Source organism: Chiloscyllium plagiosum, unplaced genomic scaffold, assembly GCF_037043375.1.
Source record: "Chiloscyllium plagiosum isolate Xiang-an unplaced genomic scaffold, Cpla_swu_hap1 HiC_scaffold_30, whole genome shotgun sequence".
NCBI classification, from domain to species: Eukaryota; Metazoa; Chordata; class Chondrichthyes; order Orectolobiformes; family Hemiscylliidae; genus Chiloscyllium; species Chiloscyllium plagiosum.
The window spans coordinates 24,436,745-24,464,589 of record NW_028270168.1 but is presented as its reverse complement, the minus strand read 5'-3'; the positions used below and the strand labels follow the sequence as shown (position 1 = coordinate 24,464,589).

General features: G+C 39.2%; 1 protein-coding gene across 12 annotated transcripts in view; it reads right to left on the bottom strand.

Moving 5' to 3' along the window:
- The window catches only part of LOC122563627 (fatty acid-binding protein, brain-like), a 173,172-nt gene that overhangs the window by 28,787 nt on the left and 116,540 nt on the right, over window positions 1-27,845 (bottom strand). The window contains exon 1 of one of the 12 annotated variants that reach the window (XM_087976812.1): window positions 7,640-8,329. The exons of 8 other annotated variants lie outside the window; for them this stretch is intronic. Coding sequence is in view for 2 of the 4 variants with exons in the window: in XM_087976809.1 (XP_087832935.1) it covers window positions 5,206-5,275 (70 nt within the window). In the remaining 2 variants the exon portion in view is untranslated. Of the gene's footprint in view, window positions 1-3,200; window positions 5,050-5,205; window positions 5,339-7,639; window positions 8,330-27,845 lie in introns of those variants that run through there. 3 more of the 12 variants (XM_087976809.1, XM_043717609.2, XM_087976813.1) reach the window with 3 other exon arrangements.

Here is a 27,845-nt window from a genome sequence, read left to right as displayed (position 1 = left end):
ATAATAATTACAAAGGTAAGAGAAAGAATTCTGAAATCTTTTTTGCACCTGTCCCAGCTCTATGTGTACCAATGTCAGTAGACATCATTGATAATGTCTCCTATATCATTTGCATATTAGGACTGAAAACACTATTCTACAATCTCTTTATGTGCTACAAAAAAACTGTAAGAATGGGACAACAGCTCCACATTTCTGAATGTAGTGAGTGGAATATCCTCATAAATGCAGAGCCCCCGTCTTTGATTAAAATAAAACCATGTGGCAATGTGCATCAATTTGCCAATCCTTGGAAAATCCAGCACATTCTTTCCACATCCACCTGTCAGCACCTTGAAGTATCTAATTTACTTCAATCAAAAGCCCATCCAACCCATCCTGATAGATATCTGCAATGAATGTTTCCCTATTTACCAAAGCCCCTCTGAACCACACCCAACACATTTATATCCTTTCTTAAATAAGGAAACGAAAACTACACACAGTATTTGAGGTGGTCATCAATGTCCTTCATAATTTAAACATAACATCTTTACTTTTATGCTCAACTCTTATAAAGGCCTTCTTGTTGTACCTACATATTAATGTTTTGCAACTTATGCATTAGGACACCTGAAATGTCCTGCAGCTTAGAGTCTGCAGTCGATGTACACTTAAGTACTTTTCAGCTTCTCATTCTTCTTGCCAAAATGAACAACTTCACATTTTCCCATGTTTACTCCCTTTTATTTCCATTCAACCAAAGGCTGTCTGTAAACTCCCTTCTTCACAACATACCTTCCAATGTATCTTTGTCACCTGTGAGTTAGTTAGATTCTCCTGCTCCTCGGATGCTGCCTGACTTGCGGTGCTTTTCCAGCACCGCACTCTCGACTCTGATCTCCAGCATCTGCAGCCCTCACTTTCTTCTAGTTAGTCAGACGACCATTTTATGTATACTTACTGCTTTCTACCAGACAGCCAATCTTCTATTCATTTTAATACATTACCACATACACAATGATCTTTTATTTTCTGCAACACCTTTATTGTGGCACTTCATTATATTCCTTCTGAAAATTTGTTTAGTGCACTCAGTCTCCCCTTCATCCACATGTTACTCCTTCAAATCTAATAAACATGATTTTCCTTTCAGAAAACATACTGACTCTTCACAAAAAATGACCTTGAGTTTATCCAAATGTCCAACTATAATCTCTTTAACGATCAATTTTACCACCTTCCCCATGCCAAATGTGATGCCAACTGGCCTATGGTTTCCTGATTTTTTTCGTTCTTTCTGTTCTTGATGAGAGGGGCTATATTTGCTACTTTTCTGAATTTAGGGAAGTTTGGGGAAATGAAAACTAATGAATCGACTACCTTGTTAGCCACCCCTTTAAGAACCTAGGATGAAGGAATGAGGACCCACAGACTTGCCAGCCTAATGCTCCATCAGTTTGTTCAATACTGCTTCGCTCTTTTTGATATTGCACTACAATCATCTTTTCCTTCCTTTTTTTGGTTTACAGCTAGTTCTAACATGTTTCTGGTATGCTTTGTAGTAAAAGGCCGAAGCAAACTATTATTAATTTCATGTGCCATTTCCTTTTTTCTCCACTAATAATTTCCCATTCTTACTGTTTAGAGGATTAACATTCGGTTTACTTATTCATTTTCTTCTAAATATCTGTAGAATCTGTTAAGCATTTCAAAATTTAGAGCTACACATTTCCTAATTTATCTTCCCACTGGCCCGTTAGTCATTCTCTGCTGTTCTTTTCATTCTGGCCATTCATTTGACCAGTCATTCATCTTTGTGCAGGATATGGGTTTTCCTTCAGTGTGATGCTTTTCTTAATTTATTTAGTTTAACCATGTCAATTGGGTCCTGCCATTTATATTTTCAATACAAAGAACAATTCATGTATTCTGAGTTTTCTGAAATATCCATTTAAATATCTGCCACTGAGTGCATTAATTTACAAATGTAAAAATTAATTAGTGTCACTCCTCACTAGGCCAGTCTCTATTTTCAGGTCAGTAATTAATCCTGTCACATTACCAAATCTAGTAGATTTGATGGGGTGGCACAGTGGCTAGCACTACTGCCTTACAGTGCCAGGGATCCAGGTTCGATTCCAACCTCGGGTAATTGTCTGTGTGGAGTTTGCACATCTCCCCGTGTCTGCGTGGGTTTCCTCCCACAGTCCGAAGATGTGTAGGTCAGGTGAATTGACCATGCTAAATTGCCCATAGTGTTAGGTGCATTAGTCAGAGGGAAACTGGTCTGGGTGGGTTACTCTTCGGAGGGTCAGTGTGGACTTGTTGGGCTGAAGGGCCTGTTTCCGCACTGTAGGGAATCTAGTATCGCCTGCTCTTTAGTTGGTTCCAGAGGTGCTGCTCTGAGAAATTATCGCAAAACTATTTTATTACCTCATTCAGGCTACTATTGCCAAACTGATATTTTCTCTTTATATGTAGATTAAAATCATCTATGATTATTTTCATTCCTATATCACAAACACCAAGTAATTCTTCTTGTATACTTTAGCCAGCATTACCACCGATGAGGAATTTTTTAAAAAGTGGTATAGGGCACCAAATTTTCTCTGAAGAACCTCTTTCCAATTCTACTTATGCCATTGATATCTACGTAAACTCCCCCTCCAAGTGCAAGTTCCTTTGCGACTCGAAGCAGATATCCCAAACTGTGGCACTGGGTCAAACACAACTGTCTGCATTCTCACTCTTTGCTGTGGAGAATGCTGTCAGACCCCTCACTATCTTATCATCTACACTACATTCCTTGTTGCTCCCTCCACTTGAATGGTGCATGTAGTGGCCACTGACAACAATTTCTGCACTCCATTGTTGACTAACATGGTCCACGACTGTTCCTAGAGCCAGATTTTGATGAGCTGGTAATGTCTTTCAAATTCTGTTCATTTCGATACAAGCTTTTGTGATGAACAAGGAATATCACAGTTGCATTATAGCTTCCTGGGTGTGGACAGCCTGTAATGCTTCTTCACACTGATTTTAGTGGCCAGTAAAATAGCAGTTACCACCTTTATAGAACGGCTCCACCATTTCTGCTGCGGCACACTTTTGATTCCATCTGTCTATGGTAGTTCCACCAGTGAGAAGCTTGTCTGGGACTCTGCACTGTGTTATCTGTAAAGGCTGCAGGTGGGTTAAAACAAATTTGTACAGCTTACCCAGGCAATAGTTGATCTCTCACAATGCCTAGTCCAGTGTTCGGGTTGCTGCTCATATTTGCCATGCCATTTCATGTGAAGGCCTCAGAGCTTTATCTCCATGATTCAATACCATTGGCTACAGTCACCTTTGAGGTCTTGCCCATTCTGAGGTTTGCTGGTGTGACTGGGGGCTTCTGTGTCAGAGCTGGTCTATGGTTGGTTACCTTTGTTTTAAATTTTCTCAAGAGCCATTTCACCTCACAATCAGACACTGCCATCCTTGCAACCGAGGATCTTTATTAAACAATAAAACATATTTACAAAAGTTAAGTAAGAGAAAGCATCCCAAAAGCCCCTCTGCTCCGGTTCCTGCTCCATATGTATTGACATCAGCAGGCATCGCTGATGATATATGCTATTTAGTTGCTGAACAAGAACAAACTATTATCCTACACTGTACAATCATAAAGCCACAGGGACGTACAGCACAGAAACAGACCTTTTGGTCCAACTCATCATGCCAACTATATATCTTAAATTAATCTAGTCCCATTTGTCAGCATTTGGCCTATATCCCTTTAAACCCGTCCAATCGTATACCCATCCAGATGCCTTTTAAATGTTGTAATTGTACCATCCTCCACCATTTCCTCTGGCAGCTCATTCCATGCACACATTACACTCTGCTAGAAAAAATTGCCCTTAGATCCCTTTTAAATCTTTCCCCTCTCACCTTAAACCTATCCCCTATAGTTTTGGCACCTGGGAAAAAGGCCTTGTCTATTTACCCTATCCATGTCCCTCATGATTTTATAAACCTCTATAAGGTCACCCATCAGCTTCAGAAAAAATAGCCCCATCCTATTCAGCTTCTCCCTGTAGCTCAAACCCTCCAACCTTGGTGACATCCTTTTAAATATTTTCTGTACCCTTTCATGTCTCACAATTGTTTCCTTTAGCAGGAAGACCAGAATTGCTCGAAGTATTTCAAAAATGGGCTAACTAATATCCTGTACAACATGATCTCCCAGGCGCGACCAATAAATGAAAGCATACCAACCGCCTTCTTTGCTATCCTGTCTATCTGATACTCCGCTTTCAAGGAGCTATGAACCTGCACTCCAACTTTAGCTCATGATGCTAAATAAACAGGAGTCATAAATATGACCATGAAACTGAGAATTTCACACACATAAAGTTGTACTCACACAAATATAACAATATTTCTCTGCCTCTAATCAGAAAGCACGATTATAACCACGTGCTCAAAATGTGGAGGGTTGAAGTTGATCCTTATAAACCTCAAATCTCCAGATGAAGAATTTAGAGTCTGATAAATCAGCAGCTATTATATTAGTAAACAAGTTATAATACATCCTGTAATCGCGACTGGAAATCAGAATTAAACCAATAGTTTAAAATCTAACAAGACATATGACTAATCACAATATAAATGCAACTGGCAAAAATAAAACTGCAAATCAGAAATATAAATTAAAAATAGCAAAATAGTCATCGATCAAGTAGCACTTGTGTTAAAGCTACATGCTTCCGAAAAGAAAGAAGAGTACCGTCATCGCTGAAGTTAATACTGAGTGTGGTTGTTGTTAATATTTGAATGATGATTATTGATAATGTTGGGGTGGGGAATAACGGTCATCGGAAGGCGGGAAACACCAGCGCTGTTATGGCTGTGCTCGAGACCCTTATCCATCAGCAACAGACCGAGAAAGGATCAATAATAAACGGTAAAGACTTATCAATAATTAATAATTTAACTGATAATTGTTTTGTAAAAAATCGTTATATAGATTGCAATTTGGCTGAGGTTTTACTACCTCCTTTCAGGGGCAATATACTTGAGTTTGTTTCTTTTTATATCGTAAATGTCACTTGAGCATCTGATCTATCTGTTATTGCATTTTGGTAAGCTTTAAAGTCGACAGTTTTTTTTGTTATTATTGCCGTTGAGTTTTGTTTCAACTCACTCCCCGCCCCGCCAATGGTTTTGTGCGGCACTTACCCAGTTCCCTCATGTAATTATCGAAATTCTGGGTATCCACCAGCCTCCAGGAGCCCAAAAAAGGTTCCATGATTCCAGATAAATGAACGTGGAGGATGAGAAGAGTACCGCCTCCCCATCTTTCGAAAGATCCAATCATTCTCCCCACCGCTCACTCACCCCACCCTTCGCCTCATCTCTCTCCTCTCCTTCCTCCAGTCACTTTTCATCTCCCCTTTTTCTCTCCGTCCAGTCTTCCACACCTCCCATTCCCCTCCTATGTCTGCACACGCTTCCTCTCATCATCCTCCCTTATCTTCCTTCTATCCATCCTCCTTCTCCTGCCCCCACTCCTCAGCTTTCCTCGAGATCTCGCCTTCCTTCTTGGCCAACCTGTCCCTTTCATTTCCTCCATCTTTTCAAACCTCACGCCCCCACCAATCTCTCCCTGAACTCTCTCCTTTCGGCTTCCTCTTCCTGCACCTTTTTTCCTCCCCTCCATTCCATTTTTCTCTCTCTCCATCCATCTACACCTCTCCCTCCCCTCACTGTGCTTCTCTTTCCCTCCACTCTCTCCTTCACTATTCAAATTCTAGCAGATACAAGCTTAGTCTATCCAAAAGTTCCCCACATACAATCCGTCTGTTCAAGGTATTGGTTTATTAAAATTCCTCTAAAGTACTGCCAATGCATTTATGTCCCTCTTTAAAGGAAGAGACCAATAGTGTGCCAGAGTTTCAAACATGGTGTTCGCAATATAACTAAAGTACAATCTATTTATTTGTATATTAAATTCCCCTTGCAAGGAAAAATAAAATTTGATTAACTTTCCTAACTATCTACTGTACTTTTATGTTCAAAGCCTAAATAGAGTCATAGAGATGTACAGCACGGAAACAGACCCTTCATTCCAACTCGTCTCTGCTGACCAGATATCCCAACCTAATGTCATCCCACCTGCTAGCACCCGGCCCATATCCCTCCAAACCCTTCCTATTCATATACCCATCCAAATCCCTTTTAAATGTTGCAATTGTACCAGCCTCCACCACTTCCTCTGGCAGCTCATTCCATAACGTACCACCCTCTGTGTGAAAATGTTGCTCCTCCGGCCTCTTTTATATCTTTCCCCTCTCACTCTAAACCTATACCTCTAGCTCTGGACTCCTCCACTCCAGGGAAAAGACTTTGTCTATTTTTCCTATCCATGCCCCTCATAATTTTGTAATCTACTGGCCTTCTTAATAATTTGTGTACTGGAGAACCTAAATGCCTCTGCACCTAGAATTCTACACTCAATCTCAAATCAAGTAATACCCTGTTTATTACACTTTCTGGCAAAGTGAACAACTTCACTTTTTCCAACATTGTACTGCCAGAATTTTGCCCACTCACTCAACCTATCTATATCTGTCTCCAAATCACTATTACAATGCTATAATACAGTTCCATTCTAGCTGGTCCTAATTGATGGTAATAACATCTCTGCTTAGTTGAAGGATATTTCACCAGATTATTACAACTTCCATTATTTACTGAAGATGGTGCTGCTTTTTTCCAGTTTGCAGCGCCACAATTTTCAGATTTCCTGAACCAAGTACAAAAATGATCTAGAACCAAAGTGGTGTGCACTGACCAGACTTATCTAATCTAGTCCATTTTGGCTACCTCTGAACCAGCCAATTAAATAATACTGTAATGGTCACCCTAACAGGCAACAGTCTAATCATTAACTGTCACACAGTTTCGACATATGAAACATTAGCCCAGCTTTTTCTGTTCATGATATTCTGTCTGAGTAATTATTGACAAGGTGACAATACTATATCCTAATGGCAGTATTTCTTATGCTGCTGAAAACAATTCAGAAAACAAGAACCAAACCTGAAATGCGAATTTGGCATAGAAAATACTTATAAAATGAAAGGTTATAACTGTGTCACTGAACTAGTCAGCACTAGAGGCTGGCCAAGGAAACATATCATTAATCTTGCAAAATGAATAGAATGAAAATAAATTATGTCTTACATTGCAGTTTTGATCACACTCCTAATTACAGTTGAAATTTCATGGTAAATCCCTAAATAGTATGCATTTAAAATTAATAAATATTATATTGAAGATGCCCAGTCATTTTTGGAATGTTTGTTTTAAAAACAGTCTGCACATTTCTAACCACATCATTTACATTTATATTTTTTGAGTAACAGAGACTAGCTTGTTTTACATAATTGTATAAAAATTGTGAAGATTTATGTTGCTATTCAATACAGATTGTCTGCTTATTAGTTAGTGCCACATTATCATTGTCACAATATTTTTGATCAATTTCTTCCAATTTTTTTTGAAAATTGAATACTTGAGAGGTTAGTTATTTAAAGGTAACCAAAGATTTGTAAAAAAAAACACATCATGCTTGAATTGATCTAACTGATTTCCCCTCCAAGCCACTCACCACACCGACATGGAAATTTATCTCTCTTCCTTTAGTGTTGCTGGACCAAAATCCTTGAACTCCATCCTTAAAGACAGATGAATCTACCTACACTAAATGACTGCAGCAGTTCAAGAAGGCAGCTGAACATCACATTCTCAAGGACAAGTAGGGAATGTGCAATAAAGTCTAACCTAGCCAGTCACGCCCACATTCTGTGAATGAATAAAAATAAAATGGAATTTAAGGAATGTTTGAAGAAAAATGAAGTAGAAAGTCAGAAACGTTTAGGGAAACAATTCTAGAGTTCAGAAATTTGGTAACTGAAGGCACTGGCATAAATGATTGAGCAATTAAAATTGGGGATGCTCAAGAGGCCAGCAGTACAGAATGTAGATATCTTGATTATAGCTATCTTAACTGGAGGAGAAAGCAGGGAAACTGAGGGGCTAAGCTTTGAAGAAATTTGAAAACCAATTATGATCATTTTAAAATTGAAGTGCGGTTTAAACAGGAGCCAGCAAACACAAGGATGATTGGTGAATGCCATTTTGAGCAAATCAGGGCACATGCAAAGTTTTAGATTATCTCAAATTTACAAAGGTAGAACATGGGAAACAGGCCAAGAGTCCTTTTTTGAGAAGATTTGTAGCTCAGGTTGATGATAAGTATGTAAGCTAACTTGCTGAGCTGGAAGATTTGTTTTCAGACGTTGCATCACCATGACTAGGTAACATTATCAGTGAGAGTCTCCACTGGTGGTATATCCCACCTCTCTGTTTATAGGTCTTGGTTTCTTAAGGTCGGTGATCCCATTTCAGTTCTCTTTTTCAAGGGAAGGTAGGTGGGATCTAAGTCAATGTGTTTATTGATGGAGTTCTGGTTAGAATGCCATGCCTCTAACAATTCTTGTGCGTGTCTTTGTTTCGCTTGTCCTAGGGTGTGTGTGTTGTCTCAGTCAAAGTGGTATCCTTCTTTGTCTGTATGTATGGAAACTAGTGGGTCAGTCTTTTGATGGCTATAGATTTTTTTGACTTTGACTGGGACAACACACACATTCTAGGACAGGCGAAACAAAGACCTGCACAAGAATTCCTCGAGGCATGGCACTCTAACCAGAAGTCCATCAATAAACACATTGATTTAGACTCTGTCTACCTTCCCTTGAAAAAAAGAACTGGAAATGACATCACTCACCTTAAGAAACCAAGACCTATAAATAGAGAGGCAGGACATACCACCAGTGCTTCACCAGAGATTCTCACTGAAAATGTTACCTAGTAGTGGTGACGAAACGTCTGAAAACAAACCTTCCAGCACAGTGAGCTAACTTACAAACTTAGGCCAAGAGCCCATTTGAACAGTAAAGTTTGGACATAACAGCAGAAGAATGGGGTTTGGAGGTCAGAATAGGTGGTATTAGTGATGGCACTGAAAAGTAGTTGAGAACTATCAAGTCAGATATGACTGTGAGATTGCCAAAAGATTGCCAAAAGTTTCAGCCTCAGTTGTAAAGAGAGGGATGGATTGTGTGCTGAGGGAATGGAGTTTCTGGTGGAATCCTAAGATAATGACTTAAGCTTTCATAATATTTAACTTAAAGAAATATGTGCTTATCTAGTGCCCAACATTGGATGAACAGTCTTACACATAGGAATTGAGAGAGGACATAATGGGAGGTAAAGCTGGGCTTAATCAATACACACATGGAAATTGATGTATTTTTGGAAGCTGCCACCAAGGGATGCATGTAGATGAAAAATAGGGGAGATCCAAGGATATATCCTTGGGCACACCACAGTTAGTTGTATGGAAACAGGGAGAAGCCATTGAAAGCAATTCTTAGGCTATAACTAGGTAAATAAGAATGGTATCAAGAGATTGCAGACCCACCATGTAAGATGATCATGGAAAGACACAGGAGAGGATGGTATGGTTATCCATGCAAAAAGCTGCAGACAGGACAAGATGAATTAAGGTAGATAGTTTGCCTCTATCAGAGTCACAAGATTCTTATCAGGGGAAGTAAACTGATTAAGGGATTCAAAAAAGAGTTGGGAGAAATTGGGAAAGCACTATGGGAAGTGACAGTAATGTCAAAAACATTTGAGAGGTAAAGGAGGTTAGAGATGAGGTAGTAGATTAGAAAGATGGAGGGATAAAGAATTGTTTGAGGTGTTGATGGTAGGAGCAGATTTTACAAAGTGAGGTACAGAACCGTAGGAGAGATATTAGCTATCAGCTACCATGTAAGACAAGTTGGGAAGTTGGATGTAATTTTGTAGTTCGTTAGTTTCGTAGGAATACGAGTGAGAGAGCAAGAAGCAAGAGTCATAAATGAGTAGAGCAGGAGGTACGATAAAAGGGAAGGTATAAAAGGATACAAGATCAAAGTTGGATGGATGGAACCTTAAAAGGATGTTAGGCCTGGTGAGCTGGACAAAGAAAATGACAAAGACAACTGATTTGAGTAATTAGTTAATACAACTATTAAGAGATTTTGATCTGGCGTACACCGCCTTAAAAAGAGCAATAGAAGCAAATTCAAGAGTAATTTCCAAAGGAAATTGGACAAATAATTCTAACTGCAATGGAAAAAATGTGGAGAGTTCTGCTGAAAGGGAGGTGCTATTGACCAAATCGGTTCTTCCTCTTCCCAAATCCCTCCATCTCTCCTCCACAAAGTATATTATGGAGATAGACTAGACCCTAACAATTGTTTTTAAAAGGCAAGTATAAGGCACTATGATCCAGATACAATACATTTGGTCTATCACTAAAAACTTTAATCAAAACACACTTTATTCTTACAACACAGCTAAAATACAGCAAAAATAACAATTGGTGTAACTTTACTCTATTGAAATACTTAACAAGATAATGTATTATTTAATCACTAATCAATTGTTCCAATATTGGCAACATTCTATATACACATCATTGGCAAAGGCAATTCACCTACATTTATTATTCTCATGTACCATGTCTCTCAAACCAGCAGAAAGAAAACCAAAAGAAACAATCAGACTTGTGTCTGTGTGTGCTTGACCCTGCCCACTCATGATTCTTTTGTCTTTAAATAAACACCCAGGGACAACTCAAAGCTGGATATCAACTGCCTGTATGAATGAGATGTTTTGGTACCACTGTGACACATCCCTCTGCAACAGGAACAGGACAGAACACATCTCTTAAAGGCATAGAAGAACAGTAGGACTAATTGGATAGCACTTTTAAATATTCTGTGCCCACATATTGCATTTGCTTTCCTAATTGCCAACTGAACTTGCATGTTAACCTGAAAACAATCCTGAATTAGGACTCCTAAATCCCTTTATGTTTCAGATTTCCAAAGCCTTTCCCCATCCATGAAATAATCTACCCCTCTATTTTTTCCAGCAAAGTGCATAAGCTCACATTTTTCAATATTGTATCTTTCTGCCACTTCCTGGCCTACACTCCTAGTCTGTCCAAGTTCTTCTACAGCCCACCACAGACACCTTCGGCCCAATTTGTCTAAGCCATTCAGTTTTCACAACTAAACTAGTCCCATTGCTTGCTTTTGGTCCATGTCCTCCATACCTGCCCCATCCATGTACTTGTCCAAATGTTTCTTATTGACGTAATTGTACTGGACTCTATCACTAGCTCTGGCAGCCCATTCCAGACACGCCCCACCCTCTGGAAAAAAATTGCTCCTCGGACCGTTTTGTATATCTCCCCTCTCGCCTTAAACCTATGCCCCCTAGTTTTAGACTCCCCCTGCCATGGAGAAAAGTAGTTGGCTATCTACCTTAACTATGCCTCTCATATTTTTATCAATCTTTATGAGATCACCCTTGTGTAATTGTAATACGAATACGTCTCATTCTAGCTTCTCCCTCTCAAACTATATTCTATCATATTGTGGTTACTGCTGTAAAAGGATTCCTCCACCTTAAGCTCTCTAATCAAGTATCCTCATTACACATGACAAAATCGAGAATTATCTATTCCCTATTGGGTTCCAAAAACAAGTTGCTCCAAAAAATCCACCTTGTTGACACTCCTTAAATTCCTTTCCTTGGGCTCCAATACCAACCTGATTTTCCCAATCCAACCAGAATATTGAAGTACCCATGATTATTGTAATAGTGTCTTTCTTACATCCCTTTTCTATCTCCTGATTTATTTTCTGCATCATATCCTGACTATTACTTGAAGGCTGATATATTACTCACATCAGGGCTTTTTTCCTTTGCAGTTCCTCAACTCTATCCACACAGATTGCTTCTTGCTATTGATTTAATTTCATTTCTTACTAACAAGGCAGTGTTGTTCCCTTTCGAGAATGTGTTGCTGGAAAAGCGCGGCAGGTCAGGCAGCATCTGAGGAGCAGGAGAATCAATGTTTTAGGCCGGAGCCCTTCATCAGAAATGCCTGCTGAAGGGCTCCGGCCCAAAACATTGATTCTCCTGCTCCTCGGATGCTGCCTGACCTACTGTGCCTTTCCAGCAACACACTCTCGACTCTGATCTCCAGCACCTGCAGACCTCACTTTCTCCCAGTGCTGTCCCCTGTGCCCATCTGCTCTTGGGAAATAAGGAAGGGCAGTTGACTGAGGTGTCAGTGGGGGAGCACTTTGGGGCCCCCCAAAGTACCTTCTACGTAGAAGGTTGCTTTTCAGACTGGAGGCCTGTGACCAGTGGAGTGCCGCAAGGATCAGTGCTGGGTGACTATTTTTTGTTATTTATATAAATTATTTGGATGTGAACATAGGAGGTATAGTTACAGTTTGTGGATGACACCAAAATTGGAGGTGCAGTGGACAGTGAAGAAGGTTATCTTAGCTGACAATGGGATCGTGCTCAGGCCAGTGGGCTGAGGAGTATCGGATGGAGTTTAATTTAGATAAATGCAAGGTGCGGCATTTCAGAACAGCAAATCAGAGCAGGACCTATACACTTGATGGTTGGGTCCTAGGGAGTGCTGCTGAACAAAGTGACCTTTTGAGTGTGGGTTCATAGTTCCTTGAAAGTGGACTCTCAGGCAGATAGAATAGTGAAGGATATGTTTGGTATGCTTTCCTTTATTGGTCTGAATATTGAGTACAGGAGTTGAGAGGTCATGTTGCTGTTGCACAGGACATCAGTTAGGCCACTCTTGGAATATTGTGTGCAATTCTGGTCTTCTTCTATCGGAGGGATGTTGTGAAACTTGAAAAGATTTACAATGATGTTGCCAGGGTTGGAGGATTTGAGCTTTAGAGAGAAGCTGAATTGGCTGGGGCTGTTTTCCTTGGAGTGTTGGAGGCTGATGGGTGACCTTATAGAGGTTTATAAAACCATGAGGGGCATGGATAGGTTAAATAGACAAAGTCTTTTCCCTGTGATGGGAGAGTCCAGAACTAGAGGGCATAGGTTTAGGGTGAGAGGGGAAAGATATAAAAGGGACCTTTGGGGCAACATTTTCATGCAGAGGGTGGTACGTGTATGGAATGAGCTGCCAGATGAAGTGGTGGAGATTGGTACAATTGTAACATTTAAAAGGCACCTGGATGGGTATATGAATAGGAAGGGTTTAGACGGATATGGGTCAAGTGCTGGCAAATGGGACTAGATTAGGTTGGGATATCTGATCGGCATGGACGAGTTGGAGCGTAGGGTCTGTTTCCGTACTGTACACCTATATGACTCTATGACTATTTTCTCAAAAGGAAACAAGTTTGATGGAGAAACTTCATTCACTTAGCAAACTGAAATACCCCTTTTTATTGCTGCCCCAACCCCCAACAATTGAATGTATGTATTTTAAAGTATAATTGAGAGCTACTTTATAGAATGCCATTCATAATTCAGTTTGCACAAACAATAAAAAAGTCATGAGAAACAAAATTAGAAAAACAGACAATAAAAGTAACTGCTTATACATATATACAGTTCTCCTATAATGTGCGTTTATTTAGCGTGATTTGTGAATTTTGAACTTTTTATTTAAATATAAAACTAACTCCATTTCACTTTTACGCGATTCCATCCCTGGCACTAGCTGAATAGCAAAACCCAGCTCAGCAAAATTCAAATTTAGTGCAATCAGCTATAACACAAATGCAGTCAGCTCTGCCAGCCTTGGAAGTTAGCTTGAAACTGGGAATTGTAGCCTACATTTAGAAGGAATTTTATTTCAAACTGGGGGAGAATCTTGAGGAGGACTGGACTTTATGTCAGTTGGCTATCGTCCTTTCTGGTGAAGAGCTTCACGAAAGGTACAATGCTGTAGTCAGTGATTTGTCTTAAAGTGTTATATTTTAATGAAGTAATACAGTAAATTTATGATTGAAAGATTTACTTAGACTATGCTGTCATTTGTGTTAACATAACTACTATTTTTGTTTTGAGTTTTACTAATTTCTTTGGTGATTCGCCCCGATCCTGTTTTTCCCATAGGCGTCATCATTTGTATTGAACGATTTTCTATAACATGGTGTCGCACAGGAACGCAACTACCGCGTTATAGGAGAACTATCTGTGTGGCTGCCAAACTTCAAAAAAATTCTTTTAAACACAAGCACTGTAACTTGATCAGAATATTTAGCAATAATTTCACCAGCAGAGGTCACCAAATACCATAAAAATAGAGAGCCAATGGAGAAGAAGAATTGTGAAGCAGATTCAAGAGTCAAGATTCAACGTTTTTGCCGATAATGTCATTCAAAGGCAATATCAGACTTTTAGGCAGAGGTGGTGGTGTTGGTGGGGGGAGGGGGCGGGGAATATTACAATATTACAAATACACTTACTCCTTTCCCAATTGCCAATGGTCTCCAAAGGCTACCCTAATTCCACTTGAAAGACAGATCAAATAGTTTGATCGTAAACAAACCTCTATTAGGGGTGGAAACTATCCAAATAGTTATTGCTGTAAACAGTTTTCTCATGATGTGGAGGAGTCAGTGTTTGACTGGAGTGGATAAAGTTAAAAAATCACACAACACCAGATTATAGTCCAACAGGTTTATTTAGAAGTACTAGCTTTCGGAGCGCTGCTCCTTCATTAGGTGGTTGTGGAGAATAAGAGCATAAGACAGAATTTATAGCACAAGATTACAGTGTCATGTAATTGAAATGATATAATGAACAAACCTGGATTGCTATTCCTTTCATCTTTTAGAATGGGTTGCAGGTCTTGGTTTATTAATATGCAGGTCTTGGTTTATTACTTTTAAGTCACCTTCGAGATAACTTACAGTTTTATAGCGAAAGGTGACATCTCAGCTCAGACAATGCATTAAAGGTGTGAGCTTAGTCTGTGTGTATCCCAATCTTGAGTCAGACTAGTTCTATTTCCAAAGTGGAATTTACATGTATTGACTGCCTTCAGATTGTGCATTTTTTGAGCAAAATAGAACATATCTGCAAATACAAACTCACCCCATAGACTGTGAGTGTGCATGTGTTTGAGAGAGAGAGAGAGCATGTGAGTGAGCATGTGTGTTTGCATGTGAGTGTCAGTGCACGTGAGAGTGAGTGTGTTTGCATGTGTGCAAGCTTGGTAAACTGTATACGTGGGTATGATGGAGTATAAGCCTGAGTGTGTTCGTGTATGAGGGAGGGTCTGCGGGAGAGTGAGAGAATGTAAAAGAGAGTGTGTGTGTGCATATACATGAGAGAGTGTATAATATAGTGGGGTTACCTGTAGTGTGACATGAACCCAAGATCCCAGTTTAGTCCATCTTCATGGGTATCCTATTTGGCTATCAGCCTCTGCTTGGCCATTCTGCGTTGTTGCCTATCCCGAAGTGCGCCTTAGAGGATGGTCACTCTGAATGTCCCTGACCGTTGAAGTGTTTCCCAACTGGGAGGAAACACCCTTGTCTGGTGATTGTTGTGTGGTGTCATTGATCTGTTGTAATAGCGCCTGCTTGCTCTTGCCGAGTACCATGCCTCAGGACATCCTCGCTTGCAATGTTGGCCGAATCACGAGTACCTGCTGCGTACATGATGGGTGCTGTCCCCACATGTAATGGTAGTATCTGTGTTGACACTCTGACACGTCTTGCAGTAGTTGACATGACACGGTTGTACAGTATTGTGGTTGATGTTGTCCTGAAGGCTGGGCAATTTGCTGTGAACAATGATCTGCTTAAGGTTTGGCTGTTGTTTAAACGTGAGAAGCAGAGGCAAAGGGAAAGTCTTGGTGAGGTGTTCAGCTCATTGATAATGTGTTGCTGGCTGCGAAGAACGTAGCATAAACTTTTGGCTCACGAAAAATACTGGACAACAATGGGTACCCTATCAGTTGCAACTCAAGTCTGTCTCCTGAGATCACTGTGGTTTCTCGCTGTGGCATGTCAGAACAGGTGATCGATGAGTTGAGCATCATACCCTGTTTTTATGAGGGCATCCATGAGCATCTTCAGGTGTCTGTCACATTCCTCCTCATCTGAACACATCCTGTGTATGCATAGAGCTTATCTGTAAGGGATGGCTATTTTTAATATTTAGGGTGGAAGCTAGAAAAGTGTAGGCATTGTTAGGTTCTCTGTGGGTTTGCGGTTGGGTACTGAGGAGTCAATCCATGTAATATTTTGTAAATGCCACTTTGGAAATAGAATCAGTCTGACTGAGGTACCCAACCAAATTGGAGATGCACGTGGCCAAGAATGAGACAGACACTAAAGAGTAGTCCATGATAAGTTTGATGGTGGAATGAAACTCGTTGACGTCACCTTCTGTTTATTTCAGTGACTCCTCGCCATAGGTCCGGAGGAAGAAAATATCGCCAGTACATCTGGTGTATGGTGTTGATTGGAGTTCCTGTGCAGCAAAGAAGTCGAGCTTGTGCATGAAAATGTTTGCATATTGGGATGCAAATTTCATCTGCATGGCTGTTCCATGTGTCTGAGTGAAGAACTGGTTGTCAAAGGTGAAAATGTTGTGGTTAAGGATGAGGCAGATGAGTTGTCAGATGGTGCTCGGAGATTGGTAATTGTTGGAATGGAGTACTGAGGCTATTGCAGTGATGTCGTTATCATGGGTGATGCTGGTGTAGAGTGCTGAAATGTTCATTGGGATGAGGAAATTTCCTGGTTTGACTTGTCCATGGGTGCTCAGTTTCTGTAAGATAGCTATAGTGTCACGCCAGAGGCTGGGGGTCCCCTGTACAATGGGTTTCAAGATGCCTTCAACATATCGAGAGGGGTTCCCACACTCTCACCCATGCACACATCCTCTCACAGGCTTATATTCCATCACCCCCATAGCCATGTTTTATCAAGCTTTCACTCACGCTAACACATAGGCATATGCACTCTCACACACAAATTCACCCATAGACTGTGTCTGTGTGTGTGTGTGTGTGTGTGTATGCACGCACGTGTGTGTGTATGTATAGAATTATATTGGCAGATGCATTCTGTTTTGCTCAGTCTGCAGGTAGTCAATCCATGTAATATTTTGTAAATGCCACTTTGGAAATAGAATCAGTCTGACTCCAAGATTGGGATAGACAGACAGACTAACCTCACACCTTTAATGCATTGTCTAAGCTGAGATGTCACCCTTTGTTAGCGCAAGGTGGTTACTTAAAAGTAGTTCTGAGATTTAACATATTAATGAATGAAAACTTTCAATCGATTCTGAAAGATGAAAGACTTCAACAATCCAGATTTGTTCAATATATCATTTCAGTTACATGACCCTGTAATCTTTTGCTATAAATTCTATTTCTTATGGTCTTACTCTCTACAACCACCTGAAGGAGCAATGCTCCAAAAGATAGTGCTTCCAAATAAACTTGTTGGACGATAAGCTGGTGATGTGTGGTTTTAAACATTTTCTCATGCCATTGTGCAGAAGGCAGCAAAATCAAGTATAGCCTTTGGTGAAATAAGGTTAGGTGGGAGGTTATGCAAAACTGTAAACATAATTCAGTCTCTGTTCTGCAAAAATAATTATATTCTGTAAATTCCTTTGTTCACTTTGTTTTAAAACTGGAATTATCATAATAATCTTATAATTACAACCTCATACTAGAGTCAGAATAGAAACCAAGTAGTATGGCTAGTGTAAGGGAAGGAATTCCAGGGAATTCAGAGATAGTGAGATTAAACACCAGAGCAGATCGATAAGTAGAAATGCACCTTGCTGTATATCTGATAGTACAGTGGCATAAGCTGGAATTTTCAGGCAGGGCTACACAATAAATAGTAAGGATGTCTAATTTTTTATAAAAACATTATGATTCAAAATGTTGATTGCATCTTTAACTCCAGCAACTGTACAAATATTTAATTTTCATCTTTATCACCTTTGCAGTAATCTGGCAGGAAGCATTATCCATCTTCAAAAATAAACAACACAGATTTTCACATCTTGCTTTCAGTAAATTTTCAATAACGATTAAGATCTATTCCACCAATTTACCATTCATGGAGATATCCTACAGGTTTAATTATCATATGTTGGAAGACATCATCATATTCTATTACACCCTGGACATGTGTCTTGTAGATGGTGGACAGGCTGTTAAGAGTTAAGACATGAGATACCCACCACAAAGTTCCCTGTCTCTAACCTGCTCTCGCACAGTATTTATAAGGCTGGCCAATAGTAAACCCCAGGATGTTGACAGATTCAGAACAGAACTAGATGTTGGGCTACAACATTGTAACCCCAAATAATTTATTGACTTCTGATCTCTATCAGCATGTTCTCACTAAAAGTCCTAGATCACAAAGTAATAGCCCTTAATTCCTTCAAAGTATTTGCCGCACTCAATTGCTTTAGAATAATTTTCATTAAAAAGGATGGTATTGTCGTACTACAAAGTGTTTCTGGCTGCATTTAGCTGAAAAATCTAGCAAATGTTCATCACCATTTTGATGCTGGACAATTTTGCAGTGCAATAGCAGATTTCCAAAAAGACAGTGAATCTTTACAAAATTTTACATTTAAACTTTGAACAAAATGATATTGCTGACATCCACCCTCACAGGAGCAAATGGTATGAACATAAACAGTTTAAAATCTTTGTAACATTCAAGCAGACCAGTATAAGTTTTGCAGGAGTCCATTAGTCTGAGAGAAAGTGAGGACTGTCAAAGTCGAAAAGATTGGCGCTGGAAAAGCACGGCATGTCAGGCAGCATTGGAGGAGCAGGAGAGTCAACGATTCGGACATAGGTCCTTCAAGAATGAATAAGGGCATATGCCTGAAACATCAACTCCTGCTTCTCAGATGCTGTCTGACCTGCCTGTCACACTCTATTAGGCTGTGGTTAGGGATATGAAGGCTATTCAGTCTATCTTATTTCATCCATAATTAAATGTCAACCCCTCGCCACTGCAGTAATCACATGATTGCAGAGTTTCAGTTGCTACTTCTGTACTTTCAATTCTCACACAACATGTTGAGCAGTGTCCATGAAAATCTCTGATGTTCCTTCTAAATTTGCCATTCACCAACTTGTGTTTACGTGACATTTTTGCACTCTCCTTTCCTCTCCAGTTGTACAGTGTTAACTGTTTTAAAAAGCTCACTGATTGGAAATAAGCGAAAGAAAAAAAATCAGTGCCCTTTAGTAGAGAATGAAGATATTTGGGGTAATAGTAACCTTTTATTTCTAAGTAGGGAGACAGATTGAGAATGCATAATTAGATGTTGGGCTACAATATTTTAAAGTCAAATAATTGCCCAATGTCTGATCCCATATGTTCTCATGAAAAGTCCAGTATCATGCAGCAAAATCCTGATATTCCTTCAAAGTATTTGCTGTACTTAATTACTTTCAAACCACTTTCATTAAAAAGGATAATGTTACAGTACTACGTTTTCGGCTAAGTGCATTATCTGAAGCAACCAGGAACAACCTGGCAAATTTTCAGCTGGAAGCCTCTACCATTTTGATGCTGGAAAATTTTGTAATGGAACAGCAGATGTCCCAAAGTCAGTGAATTTTTACAAAATCTTCTTAAATTTTGAACAAAATGTTTATAGAATGGTAAATTATCACATATTTGACAAATCAATTAATATAAAACATTAATGTTGATATTAGGATATTACCTAGGATAATATTTTGACAAATTGTTTTAAGAATTTTAAAGAGTTGATATTTAATAGTGAAATGATAATAAAGGGATTTGGTTTACATTACTCCATACCCAAAACTCTCACCAAGGAGAATGAAGTTGTTTTCTAATATAGAACTTGAATATTGCTGAAAAGAAGAACAGGTTGCTGAAAATTTAACTTGACATTTTCAGCTGGACAAACAAGAATGCCAAATTTCAAACAATGACAGTTTATACGGAAGGTGAAAATGGTGTTGATTGGTTCACAAGTGGACTCAGATTACACAAGATGTTTTTATCAAGAAAGCTACAAGGAATTATAGATTTCCCCTAAGCTCCCTGGTAATGCAAAAAAGTTTCAAGGCTTGACATATTTTTGTTTGAGAGAAACAGGTCATGTTTTGAATATATGTTGTTTCCAACAAGCATACCTGGCATCACCTTAACAGTGGCTATAGGTGAGGCATTTTCCACTAATAGGATGGCTGTTTTAGTCCAAAATAATGTTCTGCCTACCACATGATTGACCCCGGTCATGTATGAACTTCAGTGCTGATGCAATACCATGTACATGACTGTACATCCCAGTAAATGGCTGATTGCATAATAAAGATGTTTCTTTAGATGTTCATATAAGGCTGAGTACAGTTTGTAATCAACCAGTCCAAACTCCAAGAACCAAAACTTGTTGCAGAAACATCCCAAGTGTACTGTTGAAGGTCATTTCCATTTGCTGAAATCAATATATTCATATACACAGGCTCGTTCTCTGAAAACAAGAATATTTTCTAGGCGTGCGCCTTTTTTGAATTTCTGCAGTTTTGGGCAAGTCAATAGTTGGTCATTACTTTGTCTATGACTTATCTCAAATCAATCTGACTCAACCTTACCAGCCAATGAGTACCTTTTGTTTCCTGATTTATAAATTATTAAACATACTTGAAATTTGGCCTTTATGCATTTTGACCTAATGAAATGTCAGACAAAAAGCTTCAGCAATATCTATCACTTTTCAGCAGTATTCAACAATGATAAATGTAAATGTTCAGAAAAATAATCCTTTCCCCTTTTGTATTTGTACTGTAATTGGTTAGAAACACTTGTTAGTGGAATACGTATTGCAATTTATGGTTATTTTAATTAGAGACATTCCAGGATTTTTAAAAACATATGGATGTATGTCTTAGCAAGTGTAACATGGTCAAAATATGCTACATTTTGCCATTTAACCATTCACACCCACTCACTTCTGCAGACAAAACTTTACAAATTAGCATTTTATACAACATACCACAGGACACCTAAGGGATTTCATATGAAGTTATATGCAATTTAGAGATTAATTTACAATTTGTACAGTATATAATCATTCATACACAAGATACTGGACAGAAGATAAAAGCACCAACAGTACTTAACACAGGTTGTTCTATTCTAAACTATCTGCTCCTGTTATTATAGGCACAAACTTATCCAACTGACAATGTGCAAGATATGAGATTGAAAAGTGCAGTGGCGACATAGTTCAAAATGACAAATTACCTTGTACTTAGGGTATAGTTAGCTTCTTATCCAAGCCCACCTTTTATAGGATATTATATCTGCAGCCCACGATTAAATTGTAATGCATCGGAGGTTAAACCTCTTCAGGCATTACTCCACTTGGGTCAGAGCATCAAAACAAAGAACCTTTAACAATTGGATATTTTCAAGGGATGAAGTCTATTGTGACATTTCCAGAACCTTTAGATATACCCATTTGGGATGCTCCCATAAAATTCCATCACTGCAAACCAGTTTGTGAATACCACAGTATGTGTAGCTGACTGTCGTGATATTATTTCACGCTCCAGCATGCTTTGAGAGAAAAATCTGTAAACCTTGCAGTTTGAAACCTTGAAATCTGAAAACATTCTGGCATGTTTCAGCTCACTTTGTGAAAACGTCACCCACTGATTCAGAATAGTTCTTGACCAGGTTCAGAGCTGTGAAATGCTGGGTTATGAAAAAAACTAACCTATGTTCCCACAGCTATGAACAATCTCACTGTTGGAGCAGTACACACATATGCAATTTACTATATTAGAAAAAAAAACAAGTAACTCTTACCACAAACAAAATACATTCCCCTTGATTCAGAAATTGAGCCTATTTTATGTATTTCACTTCTAGTAACTACAACTAGTGATTAAATGGTTTTATGATGTCTCAATTTTGATCCTAGATTCCACTGCTGACATTTCCACAATGTTAGGAGCTCTATGACTTATTATTTTTCCTCAAATACTGGGTTGAAAGATATTTTTAATTATTGATAGAAGGAAGTAGAGTTGATTAAAAGGTACGGTGTGTTAATGATATATCAGTTAACAACAGACCGTGGGAATAGAGACCTGTATAAACTGCAACATTCAACTGACAAGCAAAATACAAATAACCAAAAACAGAGTTAAAATTCAAGCAGTGGTTTCAAAACAGGTTGCAGTTCTTTGAATTATACAAATTTCATACAAATAACACAATTTTGACCCAATTAAATCCTTGCTCAAAGCTGCTCAAAAATTGAACTCGAATATTTGAAGTCAACTTGCGCACAAGCGTACAAAATGGACTGTATTAAGAATAAAGACAAAATGTTTACCAAGTAAGATGCAGACTTTTAAAATGTGTTTAGTGACTTAAGCTAGAAAAGTCCATAAATTGGGATTTAGTGATTCTAAAACAGATTCCTATACAAATAATCAATACTTCTGCTATGTATCTTCACTGCATTGATAGATTATAATGGTTTACATCAGCAGTCACAGTGAGGGATTGCTGGCAATTAACTGTGAAACAGTCATTTCTATCACCACTGAGATCTCAATCCATGTGATAGTTCATCAAATGTTAAGCTTGGGAGATTATCTTCGGAATTTGATATTAAAGTTTTCCAGGCTTCTTTTCCAAGTCACGATGGCGATTTATCTTATCTTGTTCAGTAAATTTTCTCCACACCTTGTCTTCTGTTTTGACCTTGCAGACTGAGGTGAACGTGACAGAATCAAGGAACCCTGATGACTTTCAGGTCATTTGATTTAAAGCTTTACTGACAGTCTATTATAAATGTCTTTCCTCAACATGTTATGATGCATCTTTTAGCTCTGGAGTTTCTGTTGATTCAGGTGGCACCTCTGTTGATGGTGTCTGACTTCCTTCTCCTCCTCCTTCATGAAAAATAAAACAACAGGATGTTAATTTTTAAAACTCCTTTATTGTTGACACCTGTATAAGACAACGAGTGATAACATTTCTGTAGAAACTGCCACAACTTAATTTCCATGTTTGTCTCATATTCTTAGATGGTACACCAATACCATCAAATCAAATCTCAGTATCGTTTATCAAATAAAGTACATTTTCTAATTTGTCAGTGATAGTGAAACACATTTAGCTACCCAAATCTGAAGATGTCCAAGATATTAAATATAGTGCTTCTACATTTCTACCTCTTATTCCCAGTCTGTAGCTTTTGTGATGCCTCATTATTTTTAAAAGACATTCCCACTTCAGTTTCCCCCATGCTTTTTCTTTGAGGTAAAGACTTGCTCTAATTCAATACTGCACAGGCACTGGATGTAGATTAGTACACCACACACAGCAATTACAAATCCTAGAATTATACAGCATGGCAATAGACTCTTCAGTCCAACTCATCCATGCCGGTCAAGTTTCCAAAACCAAACTACCGCCATTTGCCTGCATTTGGCCCATATCTCTCTCAACCTTTTATTCTTTTACCTATCCAAATGTCTTTTAGATAATGTAACTGTACCTGCATGTGCCACTTCCTCTGGCAGTTCATTCCACATATGAACCATCCTCTGTGAAAACACTGCCCCTCAGGCCCCTTTTAAAGCTTTCTCCTCTCACCTTAAAATCATGCACTCTAGTTTTTGACTTCCCTACCCAAGGGAAAAGACCTTGGGTATTCACTTTTTCTATGCCCCATATGATTTTACAAACCTCCATAAAGGTCAGCCTCCTACCATCCAATGAAAAAGTCCCAGCCTATCTAGTATCTCCTTATAACTCAAACCCTCTAGTCCTGGCAACATCTTGGTAAAATGTTTATGCACCCTCTCCAATTTAATAACATCCTTCCCATAGCAGAGCAACGAGAACTGTACATAGTACTCCAAAAGTAACCTCAGCAACGTCCTGCACAACTTCAACATGACCTTCCAATTCCTATACTCAAATGGTCTCAGCAACGAAGGCCAGCATATACTAAAAGCCTTCTTAACCAACCTGTGTACCTGCGATGCCACTTTTAAAGAACAATATTTCTGAACTCCTAGGTCTCTCTGTTCGATAACATTACACAGGTCCCTTCCAATAACTGTGCAAGTCCAGCCCTTGTTACTTTTACTAAAATTCAATACCTCACATTTATCCAAATTAAACTCCACCTGTCACTCATCATTGTCCCAATTGATCAAGATCCCTTTGTCATTTTAGGCACCCTTCTTCACTGTCCACTACACCACCAATTTTGGGGTCATTCGCAAACTTGCCAACCTTGCTTTCCAAATTCTCATCGAAATTGTTTATGTAAAATGACAAACAATAGTGTACACAGCACGGATCCCTGCGGAACATCACTGGTCACAGGCTTCCAGTCCAAATAAGAATCCACCAACACCACCACCTTCTGTTCCCTTCTATCAAGCCAATTTTGCATCCAGCTGGCAATTCTGATAGCCTAGACAACACGTGTTAGTCAGCTATTCAAACCACATGTAAATATTACACCTTTCAGCATAAAACAGCATAGATCCTCAGCCTCAGCTATGTCCGGCTTTTTGACCCAGTATAATTTGCCATTACTTATTGAATCTTCAGGAATGCTGTCTTGCAATTCAAGCAAAGGAAACAATTAAAAAGGCTAACTGGAATAATTTGATGGTACTTGGGTTTATATATCAATTGCCAATGGTACAGACCTGTAGGAGCAACATTTTGATGAACTCTAAGAGCAGTTTTCAAAGAAAAAAAATAGAAGGGGTATTAATGTCAGTGATTTGACATTTAGTAAGAAATTCCTGATATTAAGTTTTAAAATCCCATTTCATTATTCTTGCTAGATTTCTCAATACATACAGAGTCACAGTAAAAAATGTAAAAATTTGAATAAAAAAGTTAATTTCATTCAATAAATACATTCATATGCAGGGTATTCACTATTTATCCAGATAATTTATTTGAAATTGATTGCCATGGGCCATGCTACAACAAGACAGTTTCTTCCCACTGTGTACATGTACATATACTGTGATTAGTTTCAATATGCTATATAATTATTCACGGTAGATGATGATTCACTGTGAATCAGAGTCATAGATATGTACAGCATGGAAACACCCCCTTCAGTCCAACTCATCCACGCTGACCAGACATCCCAACCCAATCTGGTCCCAACCCGCCAGCACCCGACCCATATCCCTCCAAACCCTTCCTATTCATACACCCATCCAAATGCTTTTTAAGTGTTGCAATTGTACCAGCTGCCACCACTTCCTCTGGCAGCTCATTCCAGCAGAAAATAATTTTTATAATGTAGAATGTTACCAGAAGGCAACTTGGGCAGAACATTTTAACTGTGCAATTTGGATACAGAACTGGCGCAAAGGTAGAAGACAGAGGGTGGTGGTGGAGGGTTGTTTTTCAGACTGGAGGCCTGTGACCAATGGAGTACCACAAGGATCGGTGCTGGGTCCTCTACATTTTGTCATTTACATAAATGATTTGTATGCGAGCATAAGAGGTACAGTTAGTAAGTTTGCAGATGACACAAAAATTGGAGGTGTAGTGGACAGCAAAGAAGGTTACTTCAGATTACAACAGGATCTTGATCAGATGGGCCAATGGGCTGAGAAGTAGCAGATGGAGTTTAATTCAGATAAATGCGAGGTGCTGCATTTTGGGGAAGCAAACCTTAGCAGGACTTATACACTTAATGATAAGGTCCTAGAGAGTGTTGCTGAACAAAGAGACCTTGGAGTGCAGGTTCATAGCTCCTTGAAAGTGGAGTCGCAGGGAGATAGAATAGTAAAGGCGGCGTTTGGTATGCTTTCCTTTCTTGGTCAGAGTATTGAGTACAGGAGTTGGGAGGTCATGTTGCAGCTGTACAGGACATTGGTTAGGCCACTGTTGGAATATTGCGTGCAATTCTGGTCTCCGTCCTATCGGAAAGATGTTGTGAAACTTGAAAGGGTTCAGAAAAAATTGACAAGGATGTTGCCAGGGTTAGAGGATTTGAGTTATAGGGAGGGGCTGAACAGGCTGGGGCGGTTTTCTCTGGAGCGTCAGAGGCTGAGGGGTGACCTTAGAGGTTTACAAAATTATGAGGGGCATGGATAGGATAAATAGACAAAGTCTTTTCCCTGGGGTGGGGAGTGCAGAATTAGAGGGCATAGGTTTAGGGTGAGAGGGGAAACATATAAAGGAGTCCAAAGGGGCAACGTTTTCACGCAGAGGGTGGTACGTGTATGTAATGAGCTGCCGGAGGAAGTGGAGGAGGTTGGTACAATTGCAACATTTAAAAAGCATTTGGATGGGTAAATGAATAGCAAGGGTTTGGATGGATATGAGCCGAGTGCTGGCAGGTGGAACTAGATTGGGTTGGGATATCTAGTCGGCATGGACGGGTCGGATCAAAGGGTCTATTTCCATGCTGTAAATCTCTATGCCTATATGAATGTAGAATTATGGACTATGTTATTAGGAATAGTCGCAAAGGCAAACAAAAATAGTAAAGAGACAAGTGGGGATAGAGAACCAGAATGAAAACATGGTGAGTGTGGATAAATTTTGAAAATGGCAAGTGATTGCATTTTCAGATTGCTATCACTCTACACAAAAGCAACATATTTTAAAAAACAGAACTAATCTTTTCACACTATGAAACTGCACGTAAGCCATTTGTTTTAAAGAAAGATAATCAATAGCATGCAAAATGACATTAAAATGTAATGTATATAAATTACTGTACTCTGTATCAAAAACTGTGGTAAGCTATCAGAATAGCTGCTCAGGGCAGCGGTTTAGAAAAGGCAATTGATGAAGGGTGGGCAAAAATTCACATTGGTAGCCAATCCAGACAACTATGCAGTGACTCCTGCAGGCTGCAAGTAAAATTCTCTGCAGTGGACAGAAATGGAATCTATCAAGAGGCCACCTTAACTCCTTTGTGAAGGATTGTTGAAATAAACAGAGTGCTGGAGAAACTCAGCAGATCTACCAGCATTTGTGGAGAGAGAAACAGATGTGACATGGAGAGTTTTATATGACTTCTTCAGAATTAAGAGTGTTCCAAAGAAGAATCATATAGTATTTGAATAATTAATTCTGTTTTTCTCTCCAGAGATTCTCCCACAGTGTTTGTTTCAGATGTTCGGGATAGGTAGTATTTTGTTTTCATGAATAGCCAGCTGATCAGAGGACATGTATTCTGCACTGTTAGAACCCTCACTGATTTTTCAATTCTGGTTTGGATCTGAGGAGTTGAAGGTGAACTTTAAAACAAACTGATATTTGTTTATGACACCAGACTTGGAAGTCAGCTGCAGGTTGATTCTTGTTCAAAGAATACTCTAGACCTTTCAGTTGCAGACTTACATTACACTCAAGCAGACATTGAATGTTAACCATATCCTCATAGGGAGAGGACCAGTCTAACAAACAGAAACCAAGTGTTCCAACTTGTTTTGAATTGTATTTAAACCAGAAGGGTTGTGCCTATGAAAGGATGGATGTTTGATTGCTGTCTGGTTGGCCTCCATCCTTCCTGTTAGGTTTGGAGAATAGAATCTGGAGTTATAAGTATTAAGTGAATATTCCTCAGAACCTAATTGCAGCTAGTTGCATGCAGTGGTGTTTTCAGAAACCAAACAAGAGACAATCCCACATGCCTATAATGTTATGGATTGTGCAGTCTGCACAAATGCACCAGCCAGTTACATCTCATTTTGTCTTTTGATTTATCCCTTAACCATGTGTGTTTGTCTAGGTAAAAACAATGACTGCAGATGCTGGAAACCAGAGTCTAGAGTGGTGTTGTAAAAGCACAGCAGTTCAGGCAGCATCCGAGGAGCAGTAAAATCGACTTTTCCTGATTAAGGACTTTTGCCCGAA